Genomic DNA, 22622 nt, shown 5'->3' on the forward strand with positions numbered 1-22622 from the left:
AGAGGACTGCTTGGGCCCAAGAGTCTGAGGTTGCTGTGAGCTGTGACACCATGGCACTCTACCCAGGGCGACAGAGCAAGACTCCGTCTTAAAAAGAAAAAAAAACAAAAAGAAAATATCTCTACTTCTTGATGTCTCAAATGACATCACCAATGAATGTTAAAGCTTTCCTAGTGTAAATGACTATCACATTCATTTCTTCCTTTGGAAGGGAGACAACAATATGACAGCAGGGGGCCAGTGTGGGAAAGACAGTGTCAGAGCAATGAATGAAGGAGTCAGAAGCAGTTGGGAGTAACAGAAACCAAAGCTCTGGCACATTAATTATATGCACCTTCTAAATCACCCCTTCAACTAAGATAGGTGCTAGTTAGTACCAAAGACCAGATGTTTGACCAATCTTTGTTTTTAGAACAAGGAGTTGGGTTTAAGTGTGGGATGGGCAGGAGGTAAGTGTTTGCATGACACAGAACAGAAAAATGCGGAATTAACACTAGGCTGAGAAAGCTAAATATAACATTCACAGTCCTGTAAGTCTTCAGCAACTCACAATTCCGTGGCATTAAAGGATTAGTGAAGGTGGACATGGTGGCTCATACCTGTGATCAATCCTAGCACTTTGGGAGGGAAAGGCAGAATTATTTGAGGTCAGGAGTTCAAAACCAGCCCCAGCAACATAGCAAGACCCAGTCTCTACAAAATATAAAAAAATTAGCCAAGTGTGGTGGTGCACACCTGAAATCCCAGCTACTCAGGAGGCTGAGGCAGGAGGATCACTTGAGCCCAGGAGTTTAAGATTGCAAATGGGCTATCATGACACTACTGCACGCTAGCCCAGGTGACAGAGCAAGACCTTGTTTCTAAATAAATAAAAAAGGATGAGTGAAGGTGCAACTGTGGGGTCCTCAATCTGGAGACCTCATCATTTTAAAATTCATGTAAATTCTGTCCATTCCCACAAGAATTTCTGTATGTGATAATAACACCTTATAGAAAAATGGTCCCATGACCTAATTCAAAATTCCCTGTGTTTTTCTCTAGAGTTCTTCTGACCCTTGACAATATACAGACATCCATGTTCTGTATTCTCGTCCCCTCACATGATTTTATTAGCACATTCCCTTGAATAAACATGATCCATATAGATTTTATTAAAGGTAAGTTTGAAAAAATTTCAGGCTAATCAATTCCTAACAAATTTACATACACCGACAGCCTAAATGATTTTTCAATCCTTCACTGTTCCTAGGAAAAAGAGAGGATTTCCTTAGGGCCTAGGAGATGTGAGAGTCAGCCTCCAGCATCCTTCTCTCTTGACAAGAAATTACACAATACTTATAATCTTGGTTAAGTTCCTATCACTGAATCACTACAGCTACTGTGACACCTGAACATTACCTCAGTAAAGTTGCAGAATCACATAAAGGCAGATCCTATTTGCTATCTAGTTCAGCTGACTAGTTCATCATTTACAAATACTTTGATCACTAACTTTGCTTTAAGGCATAATTTGTAGGTCAAATAAGATTCTTCTCCTTCAGAATAAGTTTATGTATAATAAGCTGAATACATGAAAAATAAATTCTACTCTAAAGGTCTCAAGCCATCACCCAGGTCATCTTCGGAACTCCAAAGGCACAAGTCCAAAACAAGACACTGACGGCTCCAAGTTTGAAAAAAGACACTGACTAAGCTTAAAAGCTCTCCAATTTAAGTCCCCTGAACATCTCATGGCACCTTAGAGAAGAACTGGAGTTGGCAATCTCTACCTCTTTTTGGGAAAGGAGGAGGGAAGATGCCCAGCTCCCCCAGGGTTACATGCCAGCCAAGCCCAGACAGACAGCAGGGCAGGGCTGTGCTCCCCTCCTAAGTGACACCCAATAAGACCCTGGTGTCAGCTTTCTTTTAAGCCTTTAAACTATTCCTTATTCACTTGTTATTAAATGATGAATTTACTTCTGTCATCAGAAGCTATGTCTACATAATGGTAAGACATCTGCTTTTTGTAGTCAATGCAGAAAAAAATATATTCAAATCTCAGAGTACTGTTAGTCACTGGCTGAGAATGAGTCCTGGAGACCCAGCCAGAGCTTAAATCAACCAAGGGAAACTGTGGAGGGTGGATTCTTTGCCTTGAGGCTGAAGGGTTATCCACTGACTATGTCTATAATCCGAAGGGGGAGGATGCAAAAAAAGCCCATCTTGTGGAAATGATGACACATTAAACTCTCACTGGTGTCCTCAGGGCTAGGGTAACTGCAAGGAGGTTTTCTGCAAAGGAAAACTTAAAATGACTCACTAAAAGGCATAACATAGTACGGGACTGCCCCAAGTACCATGTCAGAGAAAGTAAAAACCTAACAGCACATAGGGCTCTACTCCAGGGCGAAGGAATCACAGAGAAAAGGTTCTCACTCCATTCTGTGTGGCTCTGACCTCGTTTTGGGCTTTTAACAACCACAGGCTGACCCAATTCTAAAACTGTACACGTAAACAAGTCCTGATGCAAAAAACAAAAACACAAAGAAAAAAAAACCTTCCTGGCTAAGAGGAAAAGAGTGGAGAATACAAAAGGAGTGGTGAAAAGAAAAGCAGCTCTCTCCGCTCTCCAGTCTCCAGTGTGCTAAGACTGATGGCTGCATCTCTGGGAGAACAGAGTACTCCAGATACATGTCCTGGCTTGGCTTAGCCCCGTCACTCCCCCACCCCCATCCAGTTTGCTTTTATAAAACAAAGTAGAATACTGAGATGGTGGCCCACGGGGCTAAGGACTGACTCCTTCCCTGAGCTGTAGACCCTCCACCTTACCCTGCTCCAGTACATGAGGGCTACATCGGTACCATGATTCTCAGCAGCAGGAGGATGGGGGAGACGTAGAAGGCTGGGCCACAGGGAGAATGAAGGGAGGGAGGCTGCCCAGTATTAAAAGCAAACCCCACTGGGTAATTCTGATGTCTTTTCATACGCTGTGAGAAACACTGTTCCCACTCATGGGTAGAGCTCTTGGTTCTTGCTGGACTTGGTGTGACTGGTAGGTCAGGTGGGAAGTAGCTGTTCACAGAATATCTGTTAACCAACTGTTCCAATGGAGCCACGCTCAGTTTAAGAGGTCAACAACACAGACTGTCAGGATTTACCTACACTCTAAAGCAGAGGTTCTTAACCTGTGGGTCGCCACCCATGGGAATTATATTAAAGAGCCGTAGCATTAGGAAGGTTGAGAACCACTGCTCTAAACAGACTAGAGCTTTCTTTTTCTTTCTTTCCTTTTAGAGACAGATTTTTACTTTGTCACCCTCAGTAAAGTGCCGTGGTGTCACAGCTTACAGCAACCTCCACCTCTTGGGCTTAGGTGATTCTCTTGCCTCAGCCTCCCAAGTAGCTGGGACTATAGGTGCCCACCACAACGCCCCACTATTTTTGTTGCAGTTTGGCCGAGGCCGGGTTTGAACCCGCCACCCTTAGTATACGGGGCTGGCACCCTACTCACTGAACCACAGGCACCGCCCCAGAGCTTTCTTAAGAGAAAATAAATGGCATTCAAGGCAGCACTAGTATAAAGACAGTAAAGGAAGAAGGAAGACGTACCTGAAGGAAGCGATGATCGCCGTAACTTCATCATCTGGATAAAACTGGGTAACTGCATGATGTGCCCCAAGCAATTCCTTCCCATCTTTCCACCAAGAAATTGTGGTGTCCTGATATATATTAGGCACATTGATTGAGCAATTAAATTTGACATCCTTATGTTCAGAAAGTATTATATGTCCAACTGTGTGATTAAATGCAAGAGGTGGTAGGAGCTTCAACCCAGCAGGGGTCACCTGAGGGACAACTGCATTTTCAGTGCGTGGTCCTCCAGGATGAGCTGGTGAAGACATCAAGGCACGCTGGTACCTGCTGGTCTGAGGGTTGGAAAGTGGTGCATGCTCAGCTTCCAGGCTCCTGGGCAAATGCTGTGGGAACGCTCCTTCCCTCATCTCAGTGATAGCTGTAAAACAGAATATCCGATTTTTTAGCCTTTTAAATAATAAAGAAGAGTGTTTTTCCATTTGTAGGCCACAATGACAGAGAAGTGGGGAATCCTCAGTTCCTGCAGAAAAGATGAGCAGAACGCACTTAACACACCTGACATATATTCACTAGTTCATTCATCTGTTCACTTGCTTCAAAAGAGTGATTAAGAAATACAACTCCCTCCAAACAAAAATGAAATTTTTTTAATTTTGATTCACTCTAAGTCCTTCTGACCCAATTCAACAACAAAGCAGGAAGGTGATGACACAGGAGGGTGCAAGATCACTTTTCATACTGTCTACGAAGGTGCAGACTATGCCACAAATTTGGCCAATAGTTTTTAAAAGGCTGCTAATGGTTGCCAAAGAGATGAATTTATAATTTCCATACCTCAGCAGCAACAAAAAAGTGTGATTATGTTGCCAGCTATAGAATGACTTGGAACTTGGCTCAGCACGTGTAAGCGCTGGTCACATGCACCAAGTCTGGCGGGTTCAAACCCGGCCAGGGCCACCTAAACAATGACAACTGCAACAAAAAAAAGAGCTGGGCATTGCGGAGGGTGCCTGTAGTCCCAGCTACTTGGGAGGCTGATGCAAGAGAATCGCTTAAGCCCAGGAGTTTGAGGTTGCTGTGAGCTATGATGCCACCCCACCCTACCGAGGGCGACATAGTGAGACTCTGTCTCAATAAAAAAAAAAAAAAAAAAGAAAGAATGACTTGGAACTTCTAGCAAAATGCCTACCTACTGGAATGAACCTGGAAATGTTTCTCATTCATTTAGCCCACACAAGTTATTTCTAAAAATACAGGCTCACAGTAGTTGTACTTTTAGCTTTTTTCATGACATTTTGGGAGCACACATTCTACACTGGTTATTTGTTCAAGTGTGTTAGCAGTGAGGGGGGAGGCAGGCAGACAAGAAAGACTTGTGGGTTAGTGGTGGGGCAACACAACAGAGACTCAAGGGCTGCCTCCTGCCATGCTCTGGACATCACCCCTGCCTGGGCTCCTGGGTGTGAGTGTGCAGGGAATTGGGTGATCTCTGCTTCTGGTTCTGCCAGATTTAGCAAATAACACAGGATACTCAGTTAAACTTACATTTCTGATAACAAATTATTTTTAGTATAAATATGCAGGTGAAGACTGACTAGCAGAGGATACAAGTGGGATGTCTGGGGACAGAAGTGAAGGCTTCTAGGATTTTCCCCTAGCTTCCACTCTGGACAGCACACATGCCTCGGCTAGAGCCCACAGCTCCTGCCTAGGAGCCCCTCCGTGCAGCTGTCTCGTTTCAGGAACTGCCCCCTCTCAGAGCCCCAGGGAACTAACTTTTTAGGGTGGCAGGATGAATGTCTGGGAAGGACAAGGTTTCACTATAAGGATCCAGGAAAGGCTCACTGCTTTTCCTTAGCCTGAGGTCTAGATGGGGATGGGTGTGCAGAGCCCAGCATGTCAAGGGAGGGTTGTGTGGGTCAGCTGTGGGCTGGCTTGAGTCCCAGTGGTCCAGACAGATGAGTGTACTGCAACGGGAGGGTTCATTAATTCCAGGGAGTGGGGAGCTCAGGGTGGGTAAGACAAGGGCCCTTGCCTCTCATGTCACCCACAGCCAGCACGCCAGGCAAACCTTCAGGGGGGTGGGCCTGAGCTCTCTGTAGGGGGAAGGGTTTCAGTCTCTGAGTCCCATCCATCTCCCCAATCTTCCTCGCATGTGGGGATGCTTTCTGCTATTATGAATGTTCTGAGTTTATCTCATGCCTGCAGAGCCCCTTCAAGGCTGCTCTATTAATTTATGTAGGCTTTGAAGCCTTTACAATTTCTTTGCCACTTGGATGGGCAAATTCACCCATAGTTCTTCCTATGCATTGAGTTCCACAGGACCGAGGATTCAAAGGTTTTTCTCTCAATAACTAGTTTTTTAAATGTAGGTCCCTTTCATAGAAGGCAAAAAGTGCAAGTGGAAGATGAAAATAATGCTTTCTTGGTTTAATTTCCTCAAGAATAGTTACAAATTTTATTATAGGCTCAGCCTATAGCTCAAGCTGCTAGGGCAGCTACATACACAGGAGCTGACGGGTTTGAATCCAGTCCAGGCCCGCCAAACAACAATGAAAACTACAACCAAAAAATAATTGGGCATTGTGGCAGGCGCCTGTAGTCCCAGCTACTTGGGAGGCTGAGGCAAGAGAATCGCTTAAGCTCAAGAGTTTGAGGTTGCTGTGAGCTGTGACACCACGGTACTTTACCCAGGGCAAAAAAGTGAGACTGTCTCAAAAAATGGAAGGAGGGAAGGCAGGCAGGCAGGTAGGCAGGCAAGAAGGTATTGCAGGCACCTATAGTCCCAGCTACTCAGGAGGCTGAGGCAAGAGAATAACTTGAGCCCAAGAGTTTGAGGTTGCTGTGAGCTGTGAGAGCACAGCACTCTACCCAAGGAGACAAAGTGAGATTCCATCTCAAAAACAAGAAAAAAAAAAGATAACTAATCTCCATAATTTGATTTGCCAGAAGTTGACAGAATGATTTGATTGCCAACAAGTATTTGTATAGCATCTCCTGGTTCAAGATTTGCTACAAAAGTCTAATGGGATAAAGACAGAGATTTGTGGCGGCGCCTGTAGCTCAGTGGGCAGGGCGCCAGCCACATACACCAACACTGGTGGGTTCAAACCCAGCTCAGGCCAGCTAAACAACAATGACAACTGCAACAAAAAAAAAAATAGCCGGGCATTGTGGCAGGCCCTGTAGTCCCAGCTACTTGGGAGGCTGGGGCAAGAGAATCGCCTAAGCCCCCCTGGAGGTTGCTGTGAGCTGTAATGCCACAGCACTCTACCAAGGGCAATAAAGAAAGACTCTGTGGAAGGAAGGAACGAAGGAGGGAGGGAGGGAGGGAGGGAGGGAGGGAAGGAAGGAAGGAAGGAAGGAAGGAAGGAAGGAAGGAAGGAAGGAAGGAAGGAAGGAAGGAAGGAAGGAAGGAAGGAAGTTGTTTTAGGACTGGAGCCATAAAAGTTCTCAGGAATTAAATGGGAGGTGGTATGTCTAACAAGGGGTCAGAAGGGTGTCTGTCTTATAGTGTCAGGGGGGCCTTCCTGGGCCCTCCCCGCTATAGTTAGCACCCCCAGGTTAGGTCCTGGGACCCTTTCCTTTTGTAATACCACTTGGGATTACTCATCCAGTTCTTTGCCCCATGTGACCCACCACCTAACTATAGCCAGTACGTAGGAGGTGCTCAAAATAGGTTTGTTGAATGAGTGAGTAAAGGCATAGCTCTTAGGAGGGATGAGGAGGATGGCCAGCATTGCCAGGCAGAGGTTGTGGGGAATCAGAGAGAAAGGAAATGGCCTTATTAGTTTGGTCACAGCAGTTTATCTGTACAGTGGAACTCCTCTGCTAGGACAAAAATGGGACATAAACTGGAATTGGGCTGAATATGGAGAGCCCTGAATCCCAGCTGAGGCAGGAGGAATTCCTAGGTTTCTGAGCAGGGAGGAAAAGAATCAGAGCTGTACCTGATGAAGGACATTCTGGCTGAGTGAGAGGAAAAAAGCAGGAAACCTACCAGGAAGGTATTAAGGACCTAACTATGGGGTGGCCAGGAAGTAGGAAGGCTGCAAGAGATGGAGACGAGGGGCCGACAGCAAGAGTATCCTCATTGCTGCTAGCATTCCACAAGAGAAAGGTCTGACCCCAAATATCTCAGAAGGACATCAGCTCAGCAAAATAAGAGTTCTCAGAAGTGGACGGTTGGTGGCTTGAGGCAGCAGAAGGTTCAGTTTCCACACAGGGAAGATGGCAATGGTAACAAGGGTGCCCCATAGGGCTGCTGGTAGGAGTAAAGACGTTCTTAAGATGCCTGCATCACAGTAAATACTCAGTAAATGTTAGCTATCATTATGTTTATTATTTCCTCGCTTTATTGTGAATCTTATCCTAGAGTGCCTAGGGGTTGATTCCCAGCCTATGGCACACACGTGGGCAGGTGGAGCTCAGGTGGGCAGCTGGGCGGATGTGTCTTCTCAGCAGTGCAAGGAGGTCTCCTCTCTGGCCTGCTGCCTGGGGGAGAGGAGAGAGGCCTCCTTCTGGGACGGAGGTTTGCAGGTTTAGAGAAAGTCTTTTGCATCAGAATCCTATTGCTGTCTCTCTCTGTTTCCCTACCCTCCTCAGGAAAAAGGGATGGATCAGGGCCCCCACCACCTTTGTGTGTGCACCCACCAGGTTGATATTTGAATAGTTTCCCAGGGCAGCTTCCCTGTCACCCAGGTTAAGGGCTCCTCTCAACCCCTTGCGCTAGTTGAGGTCCAACTCAGAACAAACAGAAATTTTCTACTTCTAAATATGATGTGACTTTATGGAAACCCAAGCATTTCCTAATTGATAAAGAGTAGACACTATTCTAGCCAGGCGTTGTGGCAGGTGCCTATAGTCTCAGCTACTCGGGAGGCTGAGGCAAGAGAATCACCTAAGCCCAAGAGCTGGAGGTTGCTATGAGTTGTGATGCCATAGTACTCTACTGAGGGTAACAAAGTGAAACTCTGTCTCTACAAAAAAAAAAAAAAAAAAAAAAAGTAGACACTATTAAAGGAAAAAAATAACCTTCAGCCAAAACTCACTTGATCTGATTGATTAGTCTTACGTTGTAAATGGTAATCATTAACTTCGCTGGAGTGAGAGTCCTCAGACCGGAGAAAGTTAAAGAGAAAAAGGTGATCCTGGGCAGAAAGCTGCCCAAGTTTGCCCCAAGGGTAGTGAAGCCCTGCAAGTGACCTGGGGTGCTTGGCTCCACTCATAGCTGAGAGAATAGTCCCAGGGGCTTACTAGAAGGGAGGATGTGGTCAGGGCCTCGTGTGCCCATTTGTGTGTATCCCAAGAGTCACAGCTGCCTGCAGTGGGAGAAGAAAAGCCCGGAGATGACTGCACAGTGTAAAGTAAGTGAAGTCGCCTACCACACATGATACTGATGGGGTCATATTTTTTTGCATCAGCCACAGCCAGTATAAGTTGCCAGAGAAAAAAATAGGCCACCCCTTCACAGTTAAATTTCAGATAGGCAAGGCCAGGTGCAGTGGCTCATGCCTATAATTCCAGCATTCTGGGAGGCCAAGGCAGGTGGATTTCCCTGAGCTCATGGGTTCGAGACCAATCTGAGCAAGAGCGAGACCCCCCATCTCAAAAAAAAACAAATGGGCGTTGTGGTGGGCGCCCGTAGTCCTAGCTACTCAGGAGGCTGAGACAAGGGGATTGCTTAAGCCCAAGAGTTTGAGGTTGCTGTGAGCTATGACCCCATGGCACTCTACCAAGGGTGAGAAAGTGAGACTCTGTCTCAAAAAAAATTTTTTTTCAGATAAGCGACAAATATGCAGGGTATACTTAGTAGAATAAATACAACTTAGTATCATTTAGTCAAAACCAGGGAGTTGATTGTTGCCCTTCCTACTGGCCGCCTCTGTCACTTAGACCAGGATGGAGAATGGGTCTACAGGGGCTAACGGCAAACCCAGCCCACAGGCAAGCCATCCAAACTCTCTGAGCCCTGTTTGGTGGGTGTGAAAGGCTGGGACCTCTGAGCAAAAACACAGCAAAGAGCTCATCAGGGTGACCTCCCTACTGCCTGTGGCCCCTATACACTCCTTTTGGTTCAAAAAAAGTAGAAATGCCACTCCCTTTGGCCTTGAGTATACACTCCAACCGGAGAAGCTCCAAGGTCCCAAAGGGGCTTTGGGCAGCCCCTCAGGATCTCCCTCACCCTGGCCATACTTTTTGATATGGGCATTTGTCTTTTCCTTAGCAGAAGTGCTCTTTACAAAATATGCTTCCCAAGTAGACTGCAACCCCATATCCCTTCTGTAGGGCAGCATCAGTCCAACCAAATAAGAGCATTCCAGAATCTGACTGTGACTCTTCATCATCCTCTTCCAGCTTTACCGAGAGTGACAAAGTGAAACTCTGTCTCAATAAAATAAAATAAAATAAGAAAAACTCCTCTAGTGGCTCTCATGTGCAGCCAGGGGCAGGTGCTCTGCTCTAGGGAATGGACCCAGTGAAATGAATCACTCTGGGGTGATGGGGTTTGGGTGTCCTGAGCATCCTGGCTAGAGCTCAAGAATCCCCATGCAGAAGGTACAAGTTGGACCATAAGCGCCTTGGGAGATGGGGAGGCCACAAGAGAAGCCGGGCCAGGGAGTACAGTGAGAACAAGAGCTCTAGAGTTAGCAGGGCAAGGTTTAGCCCCAGCTCAGCCACTCAGAGACCAGATGAGTCTCATTCAAGTCACCTGTCCACTCAAGACGCAGTCTTCTAGGCCAGGGCTCAGTGGCTCACACCTGTATTCCTAGCATTCTGGGAGGCTGAGGCAGGTGGATCACTTGAGCTCAGGACTTTGAGACCAGCCAATGCAAGAGTGAGACCCTGCCTCCAATAAAGCTAGAAAAACTAGCTGGAGGTCAGCAGGCACCTGTAGTCCCAGCTACTCAGGAGGCTGAGGTAAGAGGATTGTCTAAACCCAAGAGATTAAGAGTGCTGTGAGCTATGATGATGCCACAGCACACTACCCAAGGTGATAGAGTGAGACTCTGTCTCAAAAAAAAAAAAAAGACTCAGTCTCATCTGTAAAATGAGACAGGTAACCCCTCCTTCTCTCAGAGATAAGAGTGGAATACTGCACAGTGCCTGGCATGCACAAACACACAATAATTAGCAGTTATTATTTTGTAACATAAAACATCTGAACTGTTTTGTTTCGAAGGTGCAACTAGTCGTGCCTAGACTATCAATGCCAGACATATGGAACTGATTATGCTGACTCAGACATTCGACCCTTGCAGTGAAATATGAACACAGAATAATGTTTACTTAACCAAGGGTTTTCCTCCCCTTTCCCCTTTGGCAGCAAGCCAACGGTCACAGAAAGACTCTGAGGCAACACTTTTCAGCCAGGGCCCCGAAGCAGCCTTCCCCTCTGGGGGTCTGGGCTGGTTCTCCTTGAGGCCCAGCTGTGGCTTTCACAAGACCCAAGAGAGACTGTCAGTCCCAGAGTTTAACTCCTCCATCATGCTAGCCTCAAAACATGTGTTCCAGCTACCACCACCTGAATTCTTATTACTGAAAAGCCATTCTTTGAAGGAAAAGCTTATTTTCTTTTAAAATGTGATTATCTCTGGAAGACCAAACCTTTTAGAAAGAACAGTTTGTTAATACCAGCTACTTGGGAGGCTGACCCAAAAGGATCACTTGAGCCCAAGGGTTCTCCCTAAGGGGAAAAAAAAGTTTTCCCTAAGTGACAGAGAACAAAGAATTCCCTCCAAAAACAGGTTAGGTTTATTGTGCCTTATTCTTCCCACTAACACTGAGAATTAAATAAAAAACAAAAACTAAATAAAAAACAAACATTTATATAACTCTGAAAGCCTTAGAGCAGTCAAAATCAGAGAGACCAGAAAGTAGAATGGTGGGTACCAGGGGCTGGGGAAGGGTAACTGGGAAGTGAGTGTTTAATGGGTATAGAGTTTCAGTGTTACAAGATGAAGATGGGGAAATTGGGTAGTGGTGATGGTTGCACATTATGAATATATTTAATTCCATTGAACTGTACACTTAAAAATGGTTAAGATGGTAAATCTTATGTGTATTTTATCATAATTAAAAAGAAAAACTCTGAAAGTTGGAGAGAGGCAGACAGACTGACTAGAGACCTCAGGACCCAAGAACAAAGGGGGAAAGCTTCCTTTTTGGCCCCATACGTCCCAAACTTGGAGCTAAACAAGTTACCAACGTGGAAACAGGTTGTCTCCACCCCCACAAAAAGCCTACCTTCTCCTGTCAAAGGACCAGGAAAGAGGCAGCCTAGCTAGACAGAATACTTTAAGATAATAAACTATTCTCTAGACAAGCAATCCAGAAAACACCACGGCCCCATCTCCACCCACACCTGGCTAATTCAAGGAGGAAACCTAAACTTCCACCCTCACCAGGCTGTAAAGAAGTGTCCCAACTGTCCCACCAGAGTGGTATCAGAGAGGGCCGCAGGGAGTAAGAGCTGAGACTTGCATCCCCACTGGCTGGTGTTTATAAACCTCATGTGAGGAGCCCAGGGTTCCACTCCCACTCAGCATGAATGAAGCATCCTCCTCCTCCTCCTTCTCTCCACGGGGGTGGTGGTATCTGAGGCCTGCAGAGAATCAGGGCTTTCACTGCCAACCAGCAAGTCCATCCTTTTCCCTCCCCTGGTGTCAGCAGAGGCCGGTTGGAGACAAGCAGTATAGAAATGAGGCACTCCTACCCTCCCAGCAAGGAAGGGATCACTGGAGGCCTGTGGGGGAACCTGACCAGCACTAATAAGGACCCCACACACATGCACACACATAGATGTCAGTGAAGGCTGAGTGGGGAATCTAGCATTATACCCTCACCAGGCAGTACCAAGACAGCATACCCTCTTCCCTAGAAGGAACAGTTCAGAGGAAACCAGGTAAAACAGAAGATTTAAGTAAGATCCAGAGGCTTCTAATAACCGTAATGTCTAGATTTCAATAAAATAAGAAAATTTGATCTCAAACTAGTGAAATGCCAACATCAAGATGACAGAGAATTATCTAAAAAGGCTATTAAAGAAGCAATCAAGTACTTCAATGAACAATTATGGGCCGGGCTCATTTCTAATCCTAACACTCTACATGAGACAGGTGAATTGCTTGAGCTCAGGAGTTCAAGACTAGCCTGAGCAAGAGCAAGACCTTGTATGTACTAAAAAATAGAAAAATTATGGGTGTTGTCACAGGTGCCTATAGTCCCAGCTACTCAGGAGGCTGAGGCAAAAGGATCACTTGAGCCCAAGAGTTTGACGTTGCTGTGAGCTATGATGACACCATGGCACTCTGCTTAGGGTGACACAGTGAGACTCTGTCTCAAAAAAAAAGAAAAAAATTACGAACATGCTCGAAACATAAAAAAATGGAAAGATTCAGCAAAGAAATACAAAGTCTCATAAAGAAAACAGAAGGTGTAAAAAAGAAACAAAAGGAAATTTGAGAGTGGAAAAATACAATAACCAAAATAAAAAACTCAGTGTAAGTCAGGCACAGTGTGCACAACTGTCATAGCCACTTGAGAGACAGGATTGCTTGAGCCCAGGAGTGCCAAGTCCAGCCTGGGCAACATAGTTAGATTGTATCTCAAAAAAACAAAAACAAAACAAAACAAAATCCCTTGGGATGGGTTCAAGAGTAGAATGAAAGGGGGCAATCAGTGTCTTAGAAAACAGGACAATGGAAAATTATTCAATCTGAACAAAAATGAGATAAGAGACTGAAAAAAAATGAAGTCTTTAGGGTCCGTGGGACAATTACTAAAGATCTAAAATTCCTATCATTGCACTCCTATAAGGATAGGAGAAAGAAGCAAGCCTGAAAGAATACTTAAATAAAGAATGCCTGAAAACCTCCCAAATCTGGCGAAAGACATAAACTTGCAGATTCAACAATCAGAGTGAACCCCAGATATAATAGAATAACTTCCTCCTCCAAAATTCACAGCAAACTATAGGACAGTCAAACTTCTGAAAAGTACAGGCACAGAAAACATTTCAAAAGAGAGAAGTGATACTTTACGTATGGGGGAAAACAATTGAATAACAGGGCATTTCTTGTCAGAAACCATGCAAGACAAAAGTGGCACAGTATTTCTCAAGCACTGAAAGAAAAGAACTATCAACTCAAAATTTTTTAAGAATGAAAGAGAAATAGAAATATTTTCAGGTAGAAGGAAAACTATGAGAATTTATCATCAGCAGACTTACCATAAACGAATAGCTAAGGGCAATTCTCTAACAGAAAGTAAACAATAAGGAGAGAAACTTGAAATATCAGGAAGGAGGAAAAAAACACAGAAAGCTAAAATATGAATCAATTTAATAGACTCTTCTCCTCACGAATTCTCTAAATTATGTCTGATGTGAAGAAGCAGTGATGCGGTTCTGTATGCAAGGAGAAAATATATAAGACAATTAGATTATAAATGGAGAAGGATAAAGAGACTTGAAGGAGGTAGAGATTCTGTAATTTACTTAAACTGATAAAACATCAACGCCTAACCTAACATTATCATTTCATACAGTAAATGTAAATGATCTAAATATACTTAGTAAGAGACAGAGATTGGCAGAGCAACTATCTGTAGCTGGGCATTGTGGTGGGTGCCTGTAGTCCCAGGTACTCGGGAGGCTGAGGCAAGAGAATCACCTAAGCCCAAAAGCTGGAGGTTGCTATGACCTGTGATGCCATGGCACTCTACCGAGGGTGACAAAGTGAGACTCTGTCTCTAAAAAAAAAAAAAAAAAGGAAGAAAACAACTATCTGATATTTATAAGAAATTTGCCCTGGTATAATGAGCTAGGCCAGTTGAAAGCAAAAGAATAGAAAAAATATACTATGTATTGTAACCAATAATCAAGATGGTCACCTTAATATCAGATAAAGTAGATTTCAAAACAGAATGACCACAGACAGAGAGGTACATTATATAATAAAAAGAATCTCCCTAGAAGATATAGAAATCCTAAACAAGTATGCACCAAAGCAAAGAACTGCAAAATATGTAAAGCAAAAGCTGATATAACCTGTCATGAGATTAAGATTACAAAAAAAAACTGAGAGAAGTTAAAGGAAAAGTAAACAAATTAACAATTATAGTTAGAGACTTTAACATCTTTCTCTCAACAATGGATAGAGGACAAAAAATAATCAATGATATAAAAGAGCATCACTGCTAATAAAAAGAATCTTATCTACATTTACAGAACGTTCTACCCAATAACAACAGAATATGTATTCTTTCCAAAAGACTATGGGACATAAACCAAGATAAATGAGCCATAAAGCAAATTTCAACAAATTGAAAAGAACTATGTTCTCTGACCATGATGGAAATAACCAGAAGTTAATAACAGAAAGAGAAGAAGAAATTCTCCAAATATTTGCAAACTAAACTTCTAAATAGTCCATGGGTTAAAGAAGAAGTCACAAGGAAAGTTTTAAAAAAGACAATGAATCAAATGAAAATGAATGTACAATATATCAAAATTTGTGGGACATAGATATAGCAGTGCTAAGGGAAAATTTTATATTATTAAACTCATATATTAGAAAAGAGAAAAATTCTCAAGTCAATCATTTGAGTTTGGAACATAAAGAAAGACCAAAACAAACTCAAAACAAGCAGAAAGAAGAAAATAATAAATATAAAAAACGAAATTGATACAAGAAAAGCGGGGCAGTGCCTACAGCTCAAAGGAGTAGGGTGCTGGCCCAATATGCCGGAGGTGGCAGGTTCAAACACAGCCCCGACCAAAAACTGCAAAAAAAAAAAAAACAAAAGAAAAGCAACGCAGCATCTGAAAGAAAATATTACCATGAGAATGTGACCACTTCTCACTCCCTACCATAGGAATGTGACCACCTCTCACTCCCTACCATAGGAATGTGACCTTTTGTAACTGTTCCAGGAGATAGCCCCAGGAGCTGCAGCAAATGTTTACTATTAAGCAAATATCTGACTGTTAGTCTTGTCTTAAGACAGTTGAATAATGAACCAGAGTTCTTCTTATCTGGTTAGAGCCCCAGCTGTGTCTATTCCCTCTTACTTTATTGTTAGAGCCCCTGGCATGTCTGCTATTCCCACCTACTTTGTAGTTTTTGCCTTTATAAGCTTGTAAAAAACTGCTGTGCGGGGCTTGACTTCTCGGCTCCTAAAAGAGTTGTGAGTCAAGTCCCAGCATGCTGGAATAAAAATCCTCTTGCGTTTTTGCATCAAGCGACGTCTCTTGCGGTTGATTGGGGTGGTCAGAGCTCCGGGCAGAGTGGGGGGTTCTGCCCCAAGTCTTTCACATCAATAAGACAAAGAGCCAACTGTTTGAAAGGATCAATACAATTAATAAATCTCCAGCAAGACTAACAAAAAAAAGAGACACAAATTTCTAATAAAACAGGAGAAATTGTTATAGACTATGCCGACATAAAAAGGATAATAAATGAATATTTCAAATAACTCTACATACAAATCTGATAACATAGAGGAAATGGATTAAATCCTCAAAAAAATATAAACTACCACAACTTACCCAATACATGTATGAACTAGATAACTTTAACAACATGATAACCATTAAGGAAATTTAACTTAGAATTTTTTTAAACTCCTCCCAAGAAAACCAAATATCCAGGCCAGATAGTTTCAATGGAGAATTACACCAAATTCTTCTTGAAGAAGAATTAACACCAATTGCATATAGTCTCTTCCAGAAACTTTAAAAGGAGGTGGTACCTCCCTATATATTGTATGATATTAGTATTGCCCTTATACTAAAACCAGACAAAAAACAGTACAGAAAAAGAAAACTACCAATCAACATTCTTCATGAATATAGAAGCAAATATTTCCTAACATCAGCAAATAGAATTCAGCAATATAAAAAGAAGTAGATACCACAACTAAGTGGAATTTATCCTGTGGATACATCATCCACCATATTAATTAACAGGCTAAAGGCAGAAAAAAATCAAATGATCATATAGATCATTTAACAAAATTCAATATCCATTCATGACCCCTCCCCCACCAAAAAAGGCAACAACAAAAAACCTCTAAGAAAAATAGGAAGAGTAAAGAATTTCTTCAACTTGATAAAGATCTATCTAAAAAATACATTTTCTGGGAGGGAGGGATATCTGCTTTCCTCATTCTTATTCAACATAGTGATAAAAAGTTCTAGTCAATGTAATAAAGCAACAAAAAGAAATAAAATGAACCAGAAAGGAAAGATCAGTAAAGAAAGAATGGTCACTGTTTGCAGATATGATTATCTCCACAGAAAATCTCAAAGAATCTAGCCAAAAAAAAAAAAAAAAAAACCAACTCCTTAGAACAAATAAATGATTTCACCAAGGGTGCAAGATACAAGATAAATATATAAAACTTTCTTTATGTCTATATAAGTAATGTATACAATATCCGTATATAAGGAATGAACACATAGACACTGAAATTAAACATACAGCATCATTTATAATCATTCAAAAATAGTGAAATATTTAGGTATAAATCTAACAAAACACATACAGAACTTGTATCCCCAAAACAACAAAACACTCATGGAAGAAATGAAAAAAATATAAATGGAGAGATATACTATGTTCATAATGGGAAATCTCAACCCAATAAAGATATCAATTTTACCCAAATTGATATACATATTGTAGCATAATAAAATACATATATATTTAGCCTTTGTCTCTGATTCCTGGTATAGCACTCCTAAAACCAATGTTAAAATCTAACTATATTTGGCTCAGTGCCTGTAGTTCAGCAGCTAGGGCACCAGCCACATACACTGATGCTGGTGGGCTCGAACCCAGCCCAGGCCTGCCAAACAACAATGACAACTACAACCAAAAAATAGCTGGGCGTTGTGGTGAGCGCCTGTAGTCCTAGCTACTTGGGAGGCTGAGGCAAGAGAATCGCCTAAACCCAGGAGTTGGAGGTTGCTGTGAGCTGTGACGCCACAGCTGTCTACCGAGGGTGATAAAGTGAGACTGTCTCAAAAAAAAAAAAAAAAAAAAAAGTCAAGGCTGTTTGTCCTTTGTCCCTTTCTGCCTGGAATGCAAATGAAATGCCCAGAGGTGCAGTAACAGCCATTTTGAGACAATGAGCTCTAAAACCATATGCTAAAGATGTCAGAGTAAAGAGCCATAATGTCCTTGATAGAGCCACTGTCCCAATCCCAAACTGTTTACCCACATACTGCTTGTTATATGTGAAAAATACCATGCTTTTGATTAGGCAATTGAGGTAAAGTTTTTCTGTTACATGCAGCCAAATGTAAACCTAACTGACATTAAATAACACTATAAAGTGTTACCAACACAATCATATGTGGTCAAAGAATAAAGAGATGCATTGGAATTAAAACACTCGGTATAGAATAGTGGTTCTCTCTGGGTGGGGGTGAGGGAATGGAACTGGGAGGGAAACAACAGGGGACTTCAGCTGTGTAACTAATGTTGACTTCTTATGCTGTATGGTAAGTACACAGGTGAGTTTTATTACCTGTTATCCCCTGTTGGTATCCTAAATGTAATAAGATTTGAATACAAAGAATATAAAGTCAGTAAGAAAGAAAGTCTGAACCACCCTGAGATATTACCTAACCCCAGCGAGAATGGTCCACATCACGAAGCCTCAAAACTGCAGATGCTGGCGTGGATATGGAGAGAAGGGAACACTTTTACACTGCTGGTGGGACTGCAAACTAGTACAATCTTTTTGGAAGGAAGTATAGAGACTCCTCAAATTAGACCTCCCATTTGATCCTGCAATCCCATCACTGGGCATTTACCCAGAAGAAAAAAAATCCTTTTTTTTTTGAGACAGAATCTCAAGCTGTCACCCTGGTTAGAGTGCCATGGCATCACAGCTGACAGCAACCTCAAACTCTTGGGCTTAAGCAATTCTCTTACCTTAGCCTCCCAAGTAGCTGGGACTATAGGCACCTGCCACAATGCCCGGTTATTTTTTGGTTTTCATTGTTGTTTGGTGGGCCTGGCCTGGATTCAAACCCTCCAGCTCCTGAGTATTGTACACTCAATGAATTCCAAACAATACAAAATCAAAAAACTAGGATGAGAACTTAACACAGCGGTCCTCAACCTGTGGGTCCCCATCCCTTTGTAACAATGAAAACACATCCTGCATATCAGTAGCAAAATTACAGTTATGAAGTAGCAATGAAAATAATTTTATGGTTGGGGGTCACCACAATACGAGGAACTGTATTAAAGGGTCACAGCATTAGGAGGCATTAGGTAGGCTGAGAACCACTGACTTAACATCTTTGGACTCCTGAAGTGATGATGTTTTTAACTAATGCTAAATCTAAAAAGCTTCCCTTTATTCTCTGCTCTAAAACTTTCAAAGAATATTGTTTTCATCAACAAATCTTCAAATCAAGTGCCAGAACTGTGAAAAGGCTTAAAGGCTGGTCTCACTTCCTGCGAGGAGGCAGCCTGCCATTAACTGTGGCCAGTGGAAAACCAGCCACCACACACTGGCCACCACTTCAGAGTACATGAATATTTATCACTTCAGTGAGAATTCCCTAAGTAATGCAGTGACAGAAAAAGACTTTCAAGTTTGAATCTCCATTCTAACATCTCCACTGAGACAGCTTGTTCTTACTTGTAAAAATGATCATCTTGGAAACCATAATGAAGCCAGTCTAGTATTAGTAGTTTTAACAAGAAGGCCTTAAGGCTTAAATTAGCAAAACGATCCCTTCTCCAAAATAAACAAGCTTTCCTTTGTGTATGAAAGGCAAGGCCACAGCTAAGGCAAATTCTAAGATGTTTACTGTTCCTGAATCGGAAGTAACTAGAGCCCCCAGAGAAAAAGCAGATTACACAAAAAAGGGGTCTGTCAGAAAACATTTGCCTTATTAGAGGCCAACCTAAGACCTAAGTCCCGAGGATTGACCCCTCACCCTGAGTGAGGTGAGGCAGGACACTGTGACTATCAGATCTGGCTTTGAAGGGACTGAGAAATATCTGGAAGGCACTGGCTGAGGACAAGGAGAAACACCTAAGCATAAAATGTGCTCCCATGAAAATCCATGCATTGAACTTAGAAAATGAAATGAGTTATCCTAGCATGAACCTCTAGCTTCCGGTGTAAAACCTTCCATATGTGATCTTGCTCTAAATATAAAGCCAATATGTGTTCCTTTCCTTCTCCCCCTCTGCCCTTTCTCCCACCCTGCCATTCCCAAGACTGGAAAATCCTATTACATCAATTTAATTGATGAAATAGGCAAGAAAGGTAAGATACGGTAACTTTAGAATTGAGTGTAGGTTTCCCAGAAAAATGTTCAGAATGTTTTATCTTTCGTTCTTTTAAAACAGAGAACTGAGGGCTTCACACACAGGCCATGTACCTGGATCCTGCTGCCTGACACAGGTCCCAACAGATTGGAAATGATTCAGCACTGCAGGATCTCACAAAACTGGGGAAGACCTAGGCCCTCTCTCACTGCAGTTAAGAATCTCCCCCTGACCCCAGTTCCACAGCCATGGTTCTGGGAGGGACAGGGCCTGGAGGGACAAAGGGCCAGGTTGGCAGGTGCCCTCAGTTATTAGTGTTCCCCAAATGGGGCCTAATGGAATGCTCTGCTGCCGCCAGGCTGCACTTTCAGCATTTTAGCTGAAAGAGCGAGGGCCCGGGTCTTCCCCAGTTTTGTAAGACCCTGCAGTGCTGAGGGGGTTTAACTCTGGTCAGGGGTTAGCCAATGCCCACAGCAGGACAAGGCAGTAATCGGGGCTTCCCTCCAGGATACCTGAGGGCTTGGCGCACCCCTGCCACCAAGCAGGAAGAGTCAGGATCCAAGAGTGTACCTGGTCTCATGACCTTTCCATCTCCCATAATGTGCACATACAGACTCACACATGGACACAGAATTTACGCAAAGAACCAAAGCCTCATCTTCTTTGTTTTGTAGCCAAAAGATTTCATTTGGGGCTTGGCGCCTGTAACTCAGAGGCCAGAGCACCAGCCACATACACTGGAGCTGGCGGTTTCAAATCCAGCCCAGGCCCGCCAAACAACAATGACAATTACAACCAAAAAAATAGCTGGGTGTTGTGGCGGGCACCTGTAGTCCCAGCTACTTGGGAGGCTGAGGCAAGAGAATTGCTTAAGTTCAAGAGTTTGAGGTTTCTGTGAGCTGTAACACCACAGCACTCTACCCTGGGGTGACAGCTTGAGACTGTCTCAAAAAAAAAAAAAAGAAAAAAAGGATTTCATTTGGAAAATCTACTCTGAGCTGGTGAAAACAAAAGGAGTTATCTGGATGTTCACACTCACAATCCCCAACACAAAACAAATACAAAACCAAAATAAAAACCACACTCCCTTTGGAGTAGAGTTATGTGGGAAAAGTTGAACAGGAATCGAAACGTCATTTTTATACCTTCCTGAGAGGCACATGACAGGAAGCTATTCCTGAACTATGTCAAGTCTGAACTCTGCCAGTGAAGGTTGGGGGGAGGATTGGAGGAGGAGGAGAGCAGCAGTCAGTAACTGCTTTGTCTAAAGACCTGTTTGATCCTGGGTGGGTGTTGCTAGCAGAACTACTAGGAAACAAAATCCTAGAGTTGCAGCAAAGGACTTCAGCACAACAGTGCGGATACCCCTGGCTCCTTCACCAAAGCATTAGGAACAATGGAGGGTGAACAACAGTTCTGCCTTCATATTTAAGTATTAATTTAGGATGTATTTCCCTCTCCCCTACACCTTTTGTCTAAGAAAAACAAGTACCCCTAAATTTGAGTTTGGAAGAATGGAGAGGAATCATTGGTAATAATAGTTAATGTTTCCTGAGCACTCAGTATGTGCCATGAGCTCATTTCATTCTCCCAACAGTTCCTTGTATGAAACAGAGTCCCATAAGAAAAAAGAAAAAATGAAATAGAGTCCCACTGTACCAAAAAGGAACTTTGGAAGGAACACTAAGGAAGTCCTTCGTGTTAACTACCACTCTCAGAGGCACCCAGAAGCTTTCATTCTAGTCCTTAGATGCCTGGATGGCAAATCTTCCTTTTTAGTTGTTTATAATAACCTCCTGCTGAGACACAAACCAACCCAGAACCTCGTGCTTTGGGTAAAGATTAAACCAGTGACAACAGACCAAAGCCCAGGCACACTGGGCAACCTGCTCCTGGGCAAGGAGCTGTTAAGACTGTGTCCTTAAGAAGAAAAATCACCTTCTGATTTTTCCCCCCTAGTTGGAGTAATTAGGAGAATATAAAACATGTTTGGGGTTAGCATAGTCCAAAAATCTATCTTCTTTTAACATACTAACTTCTCAAGTAATGAAATCCCTTCGGCATCACAGCAAAATAAAAGTCTCTTTTCTGTCAATCAAAGCCCCAAGAACAAGGGCACAGGAGCTCCAGAGATTCTGTTTATGGGGGAGAGGGAAGGCCTCTCAAGGAAAACATCTGAGCTGAAACCCAAACATTGAGAAGGAGCCAATATGCTAAGATCTTGAGGAAAATATTCCAGGTGCTCTGTGAGTCTTTGCAGATTCTGCTAAAGAGTACAAAAAATGGTATTGGCACAAAAACAGAAAAATTGATATATGGAAAATAATTGAAAACCTACAGATGAAACCAGCCTCTTATTACCATCTGATCTTTTTTTTTCTTTTTTCTGAGACAGAGTCTCACTATGTCGCCCTCGATAGAGTGCTGTGGTGTCACATCTCACAGCAACCTCGAACTCTTAAGCTTAAGCAATTCTCTTGCCTCAGCCTCCCAAGTAGCTGGGACAACGGGCATTGGCCACAGCGCCCGACTATTATTTTGTTGTTGCTGGAGTTGTCATTGTTGTTTTAGCTGGTGGGCAGGGTTTGAACCAACCAGCCTCGCGGTGTATGTAACTGGCGCCCTACCCACTAAGCCTGGGAATGGCCCTTAAGCAATCTTTTGCCTTAGCCTCCCAAGTAGCTGGGACTACAGGTGCCAGACACAATGCCTGACACAATGCCCAGCTATTTTGTTGTTGTTGTTGTC

The 22622-nt window shown here is 43.1% G+C and overlaps 1 protein-coding gene across 1 annotated transcript in view; it reads right to left on the reverse strand.

The window, feature by feature from the left end:
* The window catches only part of MERTK (MER proto-oncogene, tyrosine kinase), a 129242-nt gene that overhangs the window by 100891 nt on the left and 5729 nt on the right, over positions 1-22622 (reverse strand). Inside the window, exon 2 of the mRNA XM_053587095.1 lies at positions 3589-3991. Within this exon, the coding sequence (XP_053443070.1) occupies positions 3589-3991 (403 nt within the window). The remainder of the gene's footprint in view (positions 1-3588; positions 3992-22622) is intronic.

Source organism: Nycticebus coucang, chromosome 4 (assembly GCF_027406575.1).
Source record: "Nycticebus coucang isolate mNycCou1 chromosome 4, mNycCou1.pri, whole genome shotgun sequence".
Taxonomy (NCBI): Eukaryota; Metazoa; Chordata; class Mammalia; order Primates; family Lorisidae; genus Nycticebus; species Nycticebus coucang.